The sequence below is a fragment of the Melanerpes formicivorus genome, unplaced genomic scaffold, assembly GCF_026170545.1.
Source record: "Melanerpes formicivorus ecotype bairdi unplaced genomic scaffold, bMelFor1.0.p_v2 SCAF_47, whole genome shotgun sequence".
NCBI classification, from domain to species: domain Eukaryota; kingdom Metazoa; phylum Chordata; class Aves; order Piciformes; family Picidae; genus Melanerpes; species Melanerpes formicivorus.
In genome coordinates this window covers 5,396,225-5,410,143 of record NW_027142399.1, presented here as the reverse complement: position 1 = coordinate 5,410,143, position 13,919 = coordinate 5,396,225, and the positions used below count along the sequence as shown (strand labels likewise).

At 55.8% G+C, this 13,919-nt stretch overlaps 1 protein-coding gene across 1 annotated transcript in view; it reads right to left on the bottom strand.

Annotated features, from left to right (window-relative positions):
- The window catches only part of LOC137452016 (beta-galactosidase-1-like protein 2), a 58,533-nt gene extending 45,681 nt beyond the window's left edge, over positions 1-12,852 (bottom strand). The window contains exons 1-5 of the mRNA XM_068160074.1: positions 12,741-12,852; positions 6,805-6,864; positions 4,195-4,392; positions 2,672-2,740; positions 1,836-1,931 (exon numbers count right to left, since the gene is read on the bottom strand). Of these exons, the coding sequence (XP_068016175.1) occupies positions 1,836-1,931; positions 2,672-2,740; positions 4,195-4,392; positions 6,805-6,864; positions 12,741-12,823 (506 nt within the window). The 5' untranslated portion in view covers positions 12,824-12,852. The remainder of the gene's footprint in view (positions 1-1,835; positions 1,932-2,671; positions 2,741-4,194; positions 4,393-6,804; positions 6,865-12,740) is intronic.
- Between the last annotated feature and the right edge of the window lie 1,067 nt (positions 12,853-13,919).

The following is a 13,919-nucleotide window of genomic DNA, read 5'->3' as shown; positions in this document are numbered from 1 at the left end:
TCAGGAGGAAGTTTTACACAGAGAGAGTGATTGCCCATTGGGATGTGCTGCCTGGGGAGGTGGTGGAGTCCCCATCCCTGGAGGTGTTCAGGAGGAGACTTGCTGGGGTGCTTGGTGCCACGGGTTAGCTGTTTAGGTGGGTTGGATTGGTTGATGGGTTGGATGTGATGATCTTGAAGGTCTCTTCCAACCTGGTCTGGTCTATTCTATTCTATTCTATCCTATCCTATTCTATTCTATATTACACCACGTGGGGCTACCAACCACTCACACCTGCAAAGGAGTCCAGGCTGCAGCTGCCAAACTGTTCTCCTCTTTTCCATTCTGTATTTTGGGGCCAAGCTTGCCCCAGTACAATCTCAAGAGCTGAACTTACCACTCCCAAGGTTCCTCTGGAATTCCCTGCATCCCCAAGGGCACTCTGCAGCCAAGTGCTGCCTCCTAAAACCCCCAGCACCATTCAGCAGATTCCAGGAATTGTTCCCATAGTTTCTGCTCCTCATTCACCAGAGTCACCTCTCTGCTTTGGGGTTAACAAAGTAAGAGGCAGCTTGTTTAAACAGCAGAGCAGTGCTGGGAGAGTTTGAGCAGGGGGAGCTTGTGCCTTCCTTGTCCCTGCAAAGGGAGGCACTAACCAACAGTGCCTCCAGAAGGACTCAGCTCCTGTGTGCCACAGCTCAGCTGGGCTTCCAGAAACATCTCCTCTCTCTCTGCAAAGTGTTCACAGAATGGCTTGGGTTGGAAGGCACCTCCAGAGGTCATCAAGTCCAAGCACCCTGCCCTGAGCAGGGACATCCTCCACTAGATCAGGCTGCCCCAGGGCCTCGTTGAGCCTCACCTGGAATATCTCCAGGGATGAGGACTCAACCACCTCCCTGGGCAACCTGTGCCAGCGTTCCACCTCCCCCATGGTGCAGAACTTGTTCCTCACATCCAAGCTAAAGCTGCTCTGCTCTCATTTCAAACCAGCGCCCCTCATCCTATCACTGCAGGCCTCTGTAAACAGCCTCTCTGCAGCCTTCTTGTAGCCCTCTTCAAGGACTGGAAGGCCACTATTGGGTCCCCCCAGAGCTTCTCTTCTTCAGGCTGAACAACCCCAGCTCCCTCAGCCTGTCCTTATAGGAAGGGTGCTCCAGCCCTGTGAAAGTTCTTCACAGAGAGAGTCATTGGGATGTGCTGCCCAGGGAGGTGGTGGAGTCCCCATCCCTGGAGGGGTTCCAGAGGGGATTGGATGTGGCACTTGGTGCCATGGTTTAGTCCTGAGGTCTGTGGTGACAGCTTGGACTTGATGATCTTTGAGATCTCTTCCAACCTCAGTGATACTGTGACTCCTCTGGAGCCACTCCCTCAGGTCCATGTGCTGCCTCTGTTGAGGGCTCCAGAGCTGGATGCAGTACTGCAGGTGGACTTGAGGATCATAGAATCAATAAGGTTGGAAAAGACCTCAAAGATCATCAAGCCCAACCTGTCACCCAACACCTCATAACTAACTGAACCAGGGCTCCAAGTGCCACATCCAGTCCCCTCTTGAACACCTCCAGGGATGGGGACTCCACCACCTCCCTGGGCAGCACATCCCAATGGCTAACAACTCTCTCTGGGAAGAACTTTCTCCTCCCCTCCAGCCTAAACTTCCCCTGGCACAGCTTGAGACTGTGTCCTCTTGCTCTGGTGCTGCTTAGAGGCCTTGTCCAACCAAAACAACTCCATGATCCTATGACCTAAGAGCCAGCTACTCTAAATCTTTATTAGGGGCTCAACTGTGTGCTCAGGGGTTTGGCTTCTCTTGCCACACTCCCAAGCACTTGCCTGGACTGAACTCTCTGCACACTTACCTGGGCAGCCCACCAAGGTCCCATTCAGAGCAGATATAAGGTCCAGGACGCAGGATCACCCAGAGTCCATTTTTAGCTGCCAGTGAAAGGAAGGCCCTGGAGATGCAGACAGTGTAATTATTGTCTGACCACAGGATCCCTGCTCCATGCACTCCCAGTACAGCCATCACCAGCAGATCTAGGTACCAGAACCAGAAGTGGATTGCCTGATGAAGAAGCTATACTGGACTGGCACCAAACCTCTGTGTCCCCAGGACTCCAGAAAGCAGGGCAAGGGATTAAGAGTCTCCACTGGTTGATCAAGGTGAGGGCTGGAGCACCTCCCCTGTGGCAGTATGAGAGAGTTGGGGCTGTGCAGCCTGGAGAAAAGAAGGCTCCAGGGACACCTTAGAGAAGCCTTCCAGGACCTGAAGGGCTCCAGGAGAGCTGGGAAGGGACTTTGGACAAGGGCTGGGAGTGCCAGGATGAGGGACAATGGCTTTGAGCTGAGAGAGGGGAGATTGAGACTGGAGATGAGGAAGCAAGTTTTCACAGTGAGGTTGAGGAGACACTGGCACAGCTTGCCCAGGGAGGTTGTGGATGTCCCCTCCTTGGAGGTGTTCAAGGCCAGGCTGGATGAGGCCTTGAGCAAGCTGTGCTGGTGGGAGGTGTCCCTGCCCATGGCAGGGGGTTGGAGCTGGCTGAGCTTTAGGGTCCCTTCCAACCCAACCCATCCTATGAATCTACAAATCAAGGCATGGGCTTCACTTCAGAAGATGGAAGTGACACCCACAACCAGCACACAGACCCTCCCCCCAGCAGCAGCCTTTGATACCAGAGCTCTCTGTGCCACATACTTTAGATCCAGGTTTTGACTGAAGTCGAACTTCCCTCTCTCTGGTTCGTGGAGGTTCCATGGCACGTACCTGAAACACAGGAGTTAGGGCAGGGCAGGTGAGGGCCCTGCACTGGTGAAGCACAGTCCCACCAACTGCTGTGAATGAGAGGAGAGGAACAGGTTGCCCAGGGAGGTGGTGGAGGCTCCATCCCTGGAGATATTCAAGATCAGCCTTGGTGTGGCCCTGAGCAGCCTGATCTAGTTGGAGATGTCCCTGGGTTGCACAAGAGGAGTGTGGCCAGCAGATCCAGGGAGGTTCTCTTCCCCCTCTACTCTGCCCTGCTGAGACCTCACTTGGAATATTTTAGAATAAATCTTTATTTAGAATAAACCAGACCAGGTTGGAAGAGACCTTCATCGTGTCCAACCCATCAACCAATCCATCCCACCCAAACAGCTAGCCCATGGCACCAAGCACCCCAGCAAGTCTCCTCCTGAACACCTCCATTGATGCTGACTCCACCACCTCCCTGGGCAGCACATCCCAATGGGCAATCACTCTCTCTGTATAGAACTTCTTCCTAACATCCAACCTAAACCTCCCCTGGCACAGCTTGAGACTGTGTCCTCTTGTTCTGGTGCTGCTTACCTGGGAGAAGAGACCTACCTCTGCCTGTCTACAACCTCCCTTCAGGGAGTTGGAGAGAGTGATAAGGTCACCCCTGAGTCTCCTCTTCTCCAGGCTAAGCAACCCCAGCTCCCTCAGCCTCTCCTCACAGGGCTGTGCTCCAGACCCCTCCCCAGCCTCCTTGCCCTTCTCTGGACACCTTCCAGCAGCTCAACCTCCTTCCTAAACTGAGGAGCCCAGAACTGGACACAGGACTCAAGGTGTGGCCTAACCAGTGCAGTGTCCAGGGGCAGAATGACCTCCCTCCTGCTCCTGCTGGCCACACTCTGCCTGATGCAGGCCAGGATGCCATTGGCCCCCTTGGCTGCCTGGGCACACTGCATGCAGCTCTGGGCTCCCCAGCTCAGGAGGGACAGGGATCTGCTGGAGAGAGTCCAAGGGAGGGCTGCAAGGATGCTGAAGGGACTGCAGCACTGCCTGGGGAGGAGAGGCTGAGAGTCCTGGGGCTGTTCAGGCTGCAGAGGAGAAGGCTGAGAGGGATCTGATCAATGTCTACCAACAGCTGAGGGCTGGGGGTCAAGGGGCAGGGGACAGGTTCTGCTCAGTTACACCCTGAGATACGACAAGGGACAATGGATATAAGCTGCAGCCCAGGAGGTTCCACCTCAACAGGAGGAGGAACTTCTGCACTGGGAGGCTCCCAGAGCTCTGGAGCAGGCTGTGCAGAGAGGTTGTGGAGCCTCCTTCTCTGGAGCCTTTCCAGCCCTGTCTGGCTGTGTTCCTGTGTGCCCTGAGCTGGGTTCCATGGTGCTGCTGTGGCAGGGGGCTGGGCTGGACGATCTCCCGGGGCCCATAACACCCTTCGAGGCTCCCTGGCAGGGCGGCGCGGGAGGGCAGGGGGGGAGGACACTCACGTGGTGAGGGTGTTCAAGCCACAGGCCTTCATCTTCAGCATCCTGTCCTCCCAGTACTCCCTGGGCACTCGGAAGTAGTGCACGGAGCCCCCGAAGATGCGGAAGGGCATCCCCTCCAGCAGGAAGCGGGAGCGGCCTGTCTGCAAGCCCAGCGCCCGGCCCCGCAGCCGCGCCGGCACCAGCTCGCTCCAGTTGAACCTGCAACGGCAGCAGCGCCAGGTCAGGCTGCGCCATGGAGCATCCCCCACGGGGAGGAGGGGGTGGGATGGGGTGGGATGGAATGGGATGGAATGGGATAGGATGGGATGGGATAGGATAGGATGGAATGGGATGGGATAGAATAGGATAGGATGGGATAGGATGGGATGGGAGAGGATGGAATGGGATGGGATGGAATGGGATGGGATGGAATGGGATGGGATGGGATGGGATGGAATGGGATGGAATGGGATGGGATGGAATAGGATAGGATAGGATAGAATGGGATGGGATAGGATGGAATGGGATAGGATGGAATAGGATGGGATGGGAGAGGATGGAATGGGATGGGAGAGGATGGAATGGGATGGGAGAGGATGGAATGGGATGGGATGGAATGGAATGGGATGGAATGGAATGGGATGGAATGGAATGGAATGGAATGGGATGGAATGGAATGGGAGAGGATGGAATGGGAGAGGATGGAATGGGAGAGGATGGAATGGGAGAGGATGGAATGGGATGGGAGAGGATGGAATGGGATAGGAATGGGATGGGATGGAATGGGATAGGAATGGGATGGGATGGAATGGGATGGGGTAGGATGGAATAGGATGGGATAGGATGGAATAGGATGGGATAGGATGGAATGGGATGGAATAGGATAGGATAGAATGGGATGGAATAGGATAGGATAGAATGGGATGGAATAGGATAGGATAGGATAGGATAGGATAGGATAGGATAGGATAGGATAGGATAGGATAGGATAGGATAGACCAGGTTGGAAAACACCTTTGAGATCACCAAGCCCAACCTATCACCCAACACCATCTGATCAACTCAACCATGGCACCAAGTGCCTCATCCAGGCTCTTCCTAAACACCTCCAGGGATGGGGACTCCACCACCTCCCTAGGCAGCACATTCCAATGGCAAATCTCTCTTTCTATGAAGAACTTCTTCCTCACCTCCAGCCTAAACTTCCCCTGGCACAGCTTGAGACTGTGTCCTCTTCTTCTGGTGCTGCTTGCCTGGCAGAAGAGACCAACCCCCACTTGGCTACAACCTCCCTTCAGGGAGTTGGAGAGAGCAAGAAGGTCTCCCCTGAGCCTCCTCTTCTGCAGGCTAAGCAATCCCAGCTCCCTCAGCCTCTCCTCACAGGGCTGTGCTCCAGACCCCTCCCCAGCCTTTGCTGCCCTTTCACAAACTTATGAAATGCAAGAATCATCTTTCTGTGCAGCAGGGTGACACAGGCTGGCTGATTTCCAGCTCCTCACTCCAGCAGCAGCTGTGTGGATCACTGCCTCAGGATGAGAGAACCTCCTCCTTCATTTAAAGAAAGCCCCTGGGTTCTATCCACCCCTCAGGGAAGACCAAGTCAGCTGTCACCATGAACTTACCTCTGCCCACATCACTCCTGGGCATGGTATTTGCCCAGGGAGCTGGAGCAAGGCAACACCAGGTTCCACAGCACTTACCAGCTGGAGCACTCCTGCCATCCCAGCTCCCTCTGGGTCAGTTCCTGCATGCAAGAACCTACCTCCAACTGCCTGACAAGGCTGCCCAGCTCGTTCTGCCTGAACCAAGAAGTCCTGTTAGCAGCTAGCCCAGACTCAAAGCAGTCACATCCATCCCAGCTCCACAGCTCTGAATAGACAAAAGAGTCAGACAACAGCAGCTTGTTGCTCTGGGAGGGTTGCACAGCCAGAGGCCAGCGGTGAATTCCCATCTCAGGACAGCAAAAGCTTTCACAGCATCACCAAGGTTGGAAGAGACCTCAAAGATCATCAAGTCCAACCTGTCACCACAGACCTCATGATTAGACCATGGCTCCAAGTGCCACATCCAATCTCCTCATGAACACCTCCAGGCACAGGGACTCCACCACCTCCCTGGGCAGCACATTCCAATGGCAAACGACTCTCTCTGGGAAGAACTTTCTCCTCACCTCCAGCCTAAACCTCCCCTGGCACAGCTTGAGACTGTGTCCTCTTGTTCTGGTGCTGCTTGCCTGGGAGAAGAGCCCAACCCCCACCTGGCTACAACCTCCCTTCAGGGAGTTGCAGAGAGCAAGAAGGTCTCTGTGAGCCTCCTCTTCTCCAGGCTAAGCAAGCCCAGCTCCCTCAGCCTCCCCTCACAGGGCTGTGCTCAAAGTCTCTCACCAGCCTTGGTGCCTTTCATTCTACAGTAGGAGAGAGGGGAGCAATACCTCAGCCTCTGGCTGCTTTCTAGACTACAGCAGGAATTAGCAAAGGGTGAAGGCTTCTCAGAACTCAGGGCTTACAGGGATTGCTCAGCAGGAGCCTGCAGCAACTACCTGCCCTCCGACACCGGGCAAGGAGACTACAAAGGGACTACATCTAAGAGCTGCAGGACACTGCACAGGCTGGCTGAGAAGCACAGACATACCTGTGTAGCACAGGGCTCTCACAGGGCTCTGAGAGAACAGGCAGCTGGCATGGGTAATACCTGGAAGAGGAAGCCTGGATTAGAGAGTCTCTGCCTTCAGTCAACAAGCATTTATGGCCACACCGCTGGGGGAGAGCAGAGCTGGGCAAGGAGACGGCAACACACCCTGCTCAGAAGGTGGTGCAGGAACAGCAGAGCTCTCATGAAGGTGGCACAGCTCTGAGCAAGAGAAATAAGCAAAAAAATACCTCACTGCCATACTTCAGAGCCATAGAATGGGTTGGGTTGGAAGGGACCTCAAAGATCATCCAGCTTCAAACCTCGTGCCCAAGGGCAGGGACACCTCCAACCAGCACAGGTTGCTCAAGGCCTCATCCAGCCTGGCCTTGAACACCTCCAGGGAGGAGACATCCATAACCTCCTTGGGCAACCTGTTCTAGTGCCTCTCCACCCTCACTGACAAGAGTGACTTCCTCCTCTTCAGTCTCAATCTCCCCTCTCCCAGCTCAAAGCCTTTGCCCCTTGTCCTTGTCTCTCCCCAGCTCTCCTGTAGCCCCCTTCAGGTACTGGAAGGCTGCTCCAAGGTCTCCCTGGAGTCTTCTCTTCTCCAGGCTGAACAGCCTCAGCCTGTCCCCATCAGGGAGGTTGTCCAGCCCTCTGATCATCATTTAAGAGGTAGCTGGTGAGTAGGAATGGGATTTGACCTACAGAAGAAGCTGAGTACTGCCAGAGAATGATGACATGAGCTAGGGACTGGGAGCATTGCTGCCAAGGAGTTGCTATCAGTGTTAGCAGCAGGGAAGGTGGTTGTCCATCCCCATCCAACATATCCTATGGGTACCTGCCCCTCAGCTACCCTAGAACTACATCTTGCACAGACTGCATCCTTTGCACATCACATCCCAAACCAGCAGCCCTCTCCACTTCTGTTGGCCAGCTCGAGACAGAAAGCTCTAAGGGGGCTGCAGGCACCAAGCTTTATTAGAATAAACCTTTATTAGAATAAACCAAACCAGGTTGGAAGAGACCTTCAAGATCATCGTGTCCAATCCATCAACCAATCCAACCCACCCAAACAGCTAACCCATGGCACCAAGCACCCCAGCAAGTCTCCTCCTGAACACCTTCAATGACGGCGACTCCACCACCTCCCCAGGCAGCCCATTCCAATGGGCAATCACTCTCTCTGTATAGAACTTCTTCCTAACATCCAACCTGAACCTCCCCTGGCGCAGCCTGAGACTGTGTCCTCTTGTTCTGGTACTGGCTGCCTGGGAGAAGAGACCATCATCAGCCTGTCTACAACCTCCCTTCAGGTAGTTGTAGAGAGTGATAAGGTCATCCCTGAGTCTCCTCTTCTCCAGGCTGAGCAACCCCAGCTCCCTCAGCCTCTCCTCATAGGGCTTGTGTTCCAAACCCCTCACCAACTTTGTTGCCCTTCTCTGGACTCGTTCCAGCAAGTCAACCTCCTTCCTAAACTGAGGGGCCCAGAACTGGACACAGTACTCGAGGTGTGGCCAAACCAGTGCAGTGTACAGGGGCAGAATGACCTCCCTGCTCCTGCTGGCCACACTGTTCTTGATGCAGGCCAGGATGCCCTTGGCCCTCTTGGCTGCCTGGGCACACTGCAGGCTCATGTTCAGCCTACCATCAACCAGCACCAATTTTAAAGATCAAGGTGGGAAAATCCTAAGCTGTCCAAGCTCTTCCCAAGCCAGGTAAAGCTCCACATTACCCCTGCACTGTGCTAACTGCCAGTGGTGCCTGAATGCAGGCTGTGCTCAGGAAGTGCAGATAGCCAGATCACAGAACATTAGAGGTTGGAAGGGACCTCCAGAGATCATCCAGTCCAAACCCCTTGCCAGAGCAGCATCACCCAGGGCAGTCTGCACAGGAATGCATCCAGATGGGTCTGGAAAGCCTCCAGAGAAGGAGACTCCACAACCTCTCTGGGCAGCCTGCTCCAGGGCTCCAGCACCCTCACTGTGAAGAAGTTTCTCCTCATGTTGAGGTGAAACCTTCTATGCTCCAGCTTGTACCTGCTGTTCCTTGTCTTATTATTGTGCACCACCCAAAAGAGCTTGGCCCCCTCCACTTGCCCCCCACCCCTCAGATATTGATATACATCGATCAGATGCCCTCTCAGTCTTCTCTTCTCTAGACTACACAGCCCCAGGGCTCTCAGCCTCTCTCTTCATAGGGGAGATAAAACATCACTTAAACTCATCTTCTTAATCCTGGACATAACTTGCTTGGCAAATTTCCCACCTTAAAACTCTCCAGTTCCAGTGGTTTCTCACCTAGGACAACTGGTAGGAGGCTCTCAGGCTCCCATTATTTCCTACTGACTATCCTGGATACCCTGAAATCCATCTCCCTCCCTGGGATGGGTTCAAGTGATTCCTGAAACAAACCCACAAACCTCTTCCATGATTCAGCAGAGCTTCATGCTGTTACCCTCAGCTAGGTTTCCACAGCTCAAAGTCCACCTGGGCTCTGTGCTTCCTCTTGAGAGCAACACACAGCTCCCAGCAGATTATTTTCCTCCCTTCTGTAACAGCAGCACAGGTTGCAGTGAAGCTTTTTGTGTGCTGTTGCTAGAGGTTACTGATCTGCTTGCCCCTCTCTGCAGCCATCTCCACCCTGCTGTGGGGGAAGTTTTTGTCCTCTTTTTGCCTTCCCCCCCACCCCCAACAGGATTAGATTACAAAGTGATAGAAGCATTATTAAGGTTGGAAATGACCTTTGAGATCATCAAGTCCAACCATTAACCCAACACCACCGTGCCCAGTAGATCATGTCCCAGAGTGCCCTCCCTACACACAGAATCATAGAATCAGCCAGGCTGGAAAAGAGGGAATGGAATGGAATGGAATGGAATGGAATGGAATGGAATGGAATGGAATGGAATGGAATGGAATGGAATGGAATGGAATGGAATGGAATGGAATGGAATGGAATGGAATAAACCAGGTTGGAAGAGACCTTCAAGATCCAACCTCTCACCCAGCACCATCTAATCAACTAAACCATGGCACCAAGTGCCTCATCCAGGCTCTTCCTAAACACCTCCAGGGATGGGGACTCCACCACCTCCCTGGGCAGCACATCCCAAAGGTCACTTCCTCTTGCTGGGAAGAACTTCTTCCTAACATCCAGCCTGAACCTGTTCTGGTGCTGCTTGAGACTGTGTCCTCTTGTTCTGGTGCTGGGTGCCTGGGAGAAGTGACCAACCCCCACCTTCAGGGAGTTGCAGAGAGCAAGAAGGTCTCCCCTGAGCCTCCTCTTCTCCAGGCTAAGCAACCCCAGCTCCCTCAGCCTCTCCTCACAGGGCTGTGCTCCAGACCCCTCCCCAGCCTCCTTGCCCTTCTCTGGACACCTTCAAGTCTCTCAATGTCCTTCTTGACCTGAGGAACCCAGAACTGGACACAGGACTCCAGGGGTGGCCTCAGCAGTGCTGAGCACAGGGCACAAGGACTTCCCTGCTCCTGCTGGCCACACTCTGCCTGATACAGGCCAAGATGCCATTGCCCTTCTTGGCCAGCTGGGCACACTGCTGGCTCATGTTCAGCCTACTATCAACCACCACCCCCAGGTCCCTTTCTGCCTGGCTGCTCTCAGCCACTCTGACCCAGCCTGTAGCACTGCCTGGGGTTGTTGTGGCCAATGTGTAGAACCTGCCACTTAGATGTGTTCTCAAAGATGAAGTCCAACCTATCACCCAACACCTCCTGACTAACTAAACCATAGTTTCAAGTGCCATATCCAATCCTTTGTTTTGAACACCTCCAGGGATGGTGACTCCACCATCTCAGGCCAGGATGATGTTCCCCTGGAGGAGAAGCTTTTGGGTTGGACAAGTTAGTTCCTAACACACAGGTCTGCCTTTTTAAGAGGCAAGGTGAAGTGCAAGACACTGCAAGTGGAAGAGGAAAGGCTCAGTTCGCTCTGTGCCAGTGAGCAGATGTACCAGACACAATCCTAGACCAAGTCCTCCCTGCATGAGACAAGAGATTTACTTTGGTGTTGGTCTGTGGTGGACCAAGGACAGCTGGGTGAAGAACCAAATGGAAAAGACAAAGCAAGACAAGCCAGAGCAAAAAGCATGGAGGACACGAGCTTGCTTTGCCAGCACTGAAGGGCATGCTTCAGAGGACGAAAGACTTTGCAGCTAATCCCTAAACCCTACTTAGACCTCCCCCAGAGGGCTTTGCTGGTTATTCTGAGCTTCCCCAGGCCAGGGGAAAGTGAAAGCTTTGAGTTGCCTTCGCTCACAACTCATTGCCCCGCAGCCATGGGGTCCTGTGCCATTCAGGCAAGCCCTGGGAGCACATCTGAGGTGGCTGGGACAACGATTGCTGCACTCTGTAGCACAGTTCACTCTCAGGTGACTTGGGCCATGGAGAAAAACACAGGGTAGGAAGGGACACAGCATGTTCTAGATGCACTGGCACCGGAGCCGGGCTCCCACACGTCACCAGGTATCGCTCTGCAATAATCCTCCAAGCACAGATGTGGCACAAACCCAACACCAGCTGAAAAAGAACTTGGCCTCCAGTCCTGCAAGGATTTGTCAAGGCTTCTCCAGAGCTCTGAGAATCAGGTAATGTCCTACTGTGAATCTAGAAGCACAGAATGCATCGGGTAGGAAGGGAGCCTCGAGGGTCATCTGTGGTCAGCAGGGACGTCCCCAACAAGATCAGCTTGCTCAGGGCCACATCAAGTTTGGCCTTGACTGTCTCCAGGGATGGAGCTTTTGCCACCTCTCTGGGCAACCTCTTCCAGGATTTCACCACCCTCACTGTGAGGAACTTCTTCCTAACATCCAACCTTGGTCTAGTTTCAAACCGCTGCCCCTTTTCCTATCCCCACAGGCCCTTCTAAACAGCCCCTTCACAGCCTTCTTGTAGGTCCCCTTCAGACATCAAAGTGCTGCTCTGAGGTCTCCCCAAAGCCTTCTCCAGGCTGAACAGCCCCAACACTCCCAGCCTGTCCCCGTAGGGAAGGTGTTCCAGCCTCCTCTGGAGCTGATCAGAGGGCTGGAGCACCTGTCCTGGAGGAGATCTATAAGAAAACACTCAAGTTCTGAACAGAGCTGAGCAGCTCTGAATCCCCACATCTTCCCTGGGAGGGGGGACACAGAGCAGGGAGAGCTGGACCCAGAGCAGTCTGGAGCGAGAGGGAAACGAGGCTGTGGTGTGAGCATGCTGGGGACAGCAGTGGCAGCTTCAGAGGTGAGTTGGACGTGAGGGAGTGATTGATTCGTGACCGTCCATCACTCACCAGAGCCACGGTGACAGCACCGAGGTCAGCTGGGGTGGCCTTAGCCCCAGGTAAGGGCTGAGTGACAGCGCAGGCAGTGGCTCTTCCCCCAGCCAGGGCTTTTCGGGACGGAGAAGTTGCGCGGCCGGCGGTGATTGAACTGATTTCAGGCTGGAAGCTGACTGCGGCTGACGCTGATCGAACTGATTTGAGGCTCGGAATTGAGCGACACCAATGGAGGGCTCGGGGATGACCCTGCCGGGGGGCAGCTCCGCTCGCCCCGCCGCTGACAGCTGCGGAGCGCTCGCTCTCCCCGCGCGTTCCCCGACGGGAAGGAGCTTGGAATTCCCTGGGAAGGAGCTTGGAATTCCCTGGGAAGGAGCTTGGACCGCAGCGAGCCCGGCTCGCCGCGCACTAATCCTGCCGCGGCGCGGGGGAAGCCCAGTGGTAACCATCGCGCCCCCCGTCAAAGGAGCCTCCGAACCCCCTCTTCAAGCTCGGGTCGCGGCGGCAGGCCTGCGCTCGGAAGCGTGCGGACCCGCTGCCCTCCCTGCCCCTGCCCCTCCGGGGATCCGCATAGCCGCCGCGCCACCTGTGTGCTCCCCATCGCCCCCGCCGCCATCCCTACCGAGGTACGACCCCCGGAGGCGCGGCGGGGCCGGCAAGGCTCTCACCTGCGCAGCAGCAGCCACAGCATGAAGATGAGCAACGCGAAACCCCCGAGGCGGCGCTGCCGCCACCCGCCGCACGGCCACATGGCGACCACCGGCCGCGGTCCCCCGGCCCCTGCCCGCCGGTATCGCCGCCGCCGCGCCCCCCCCGCCCCGCCCGCGCCTTGGGCCGCTCCGCCCGCCGCTCGCTCGCCATTGGCTGTTGATCTCGCTGCGCCCCGCCCACTAACCCCTCCAGCGGCTCCCATTGGCCAACGCTCACCCGCTCGCAGGGTGAGGCGGCGGGGCCGGGGGGACTCCCCTGGCTCCAGGGCGCGCCGGGGCGGGACCCTGAGCCCGCTAAGGGCCACAGCCGCATCTCCCGGGCACCCCCCGGGGCCGGGGGGCGGTGGGGAATCTCCTCTGGCCGCGGGCAGCCTGGGCAGGCGGCGAACTTCGGGGAGAGGCCTGAGCGCTTTAAACTACCCTACGAGAGAAATTGGCTGCGCAGGGCGTGCGGGGAGCAGCCTCAAGGGCCTGCTGCCATAGCACAGAGCCAAGCCCCGAGCGCACCTGCGCCTGCCGGTAACGCCCGGGGATGGCCCTGCCCTGCCCTGCGGGAGAAGAGCGGCCGTCTCCTTTGAAGGGGTTAGCTGAGCCACTGCAACCAGCATCATAGAATCAAGCAGGTTGGAAAAGACCTCAGAGATCATCAAGTCCAACCTGTCGCCCAGCACCTCCTGACTAACTAAACCATGGCTCCAAGTGCCTCATCCAGGCTCTTCCTAAACACCTCCAGGCACAGGGACTCCACCACCTCCCTGGGCAGCACATCCCAATGGCCAATTCCTCCTGCTGGGAAGAAATCTCTCCTCACCTTGAGTCTAAACTTCCCCTGGCACAGCTGAGACTGTGTCCTCTTGTTCTGGTGCTGGGTGCCTGCCTGGGAGAAGAGCCCAACCCCCACCTGGCTACAACCTCCTTTCAGGGAGTTGGAGAGAGCAAGAAGGTCTCCCCTGAGCCTCCTCTTCTCCAAGCTAAGCAACCCCAGCTCCCTCAGCCTCTCCTCACAGGGCTGTGCTCCAGATCCCTCCCCAGCCTCCTTGCCCTTCTCTGGACACCTTCCAACATCTTTCCTAAACTGAGGAGCCCAGAACTGGACACAGGACTCCAGGGGTGGCCTCAGCAGTGCTGAGCACAGGG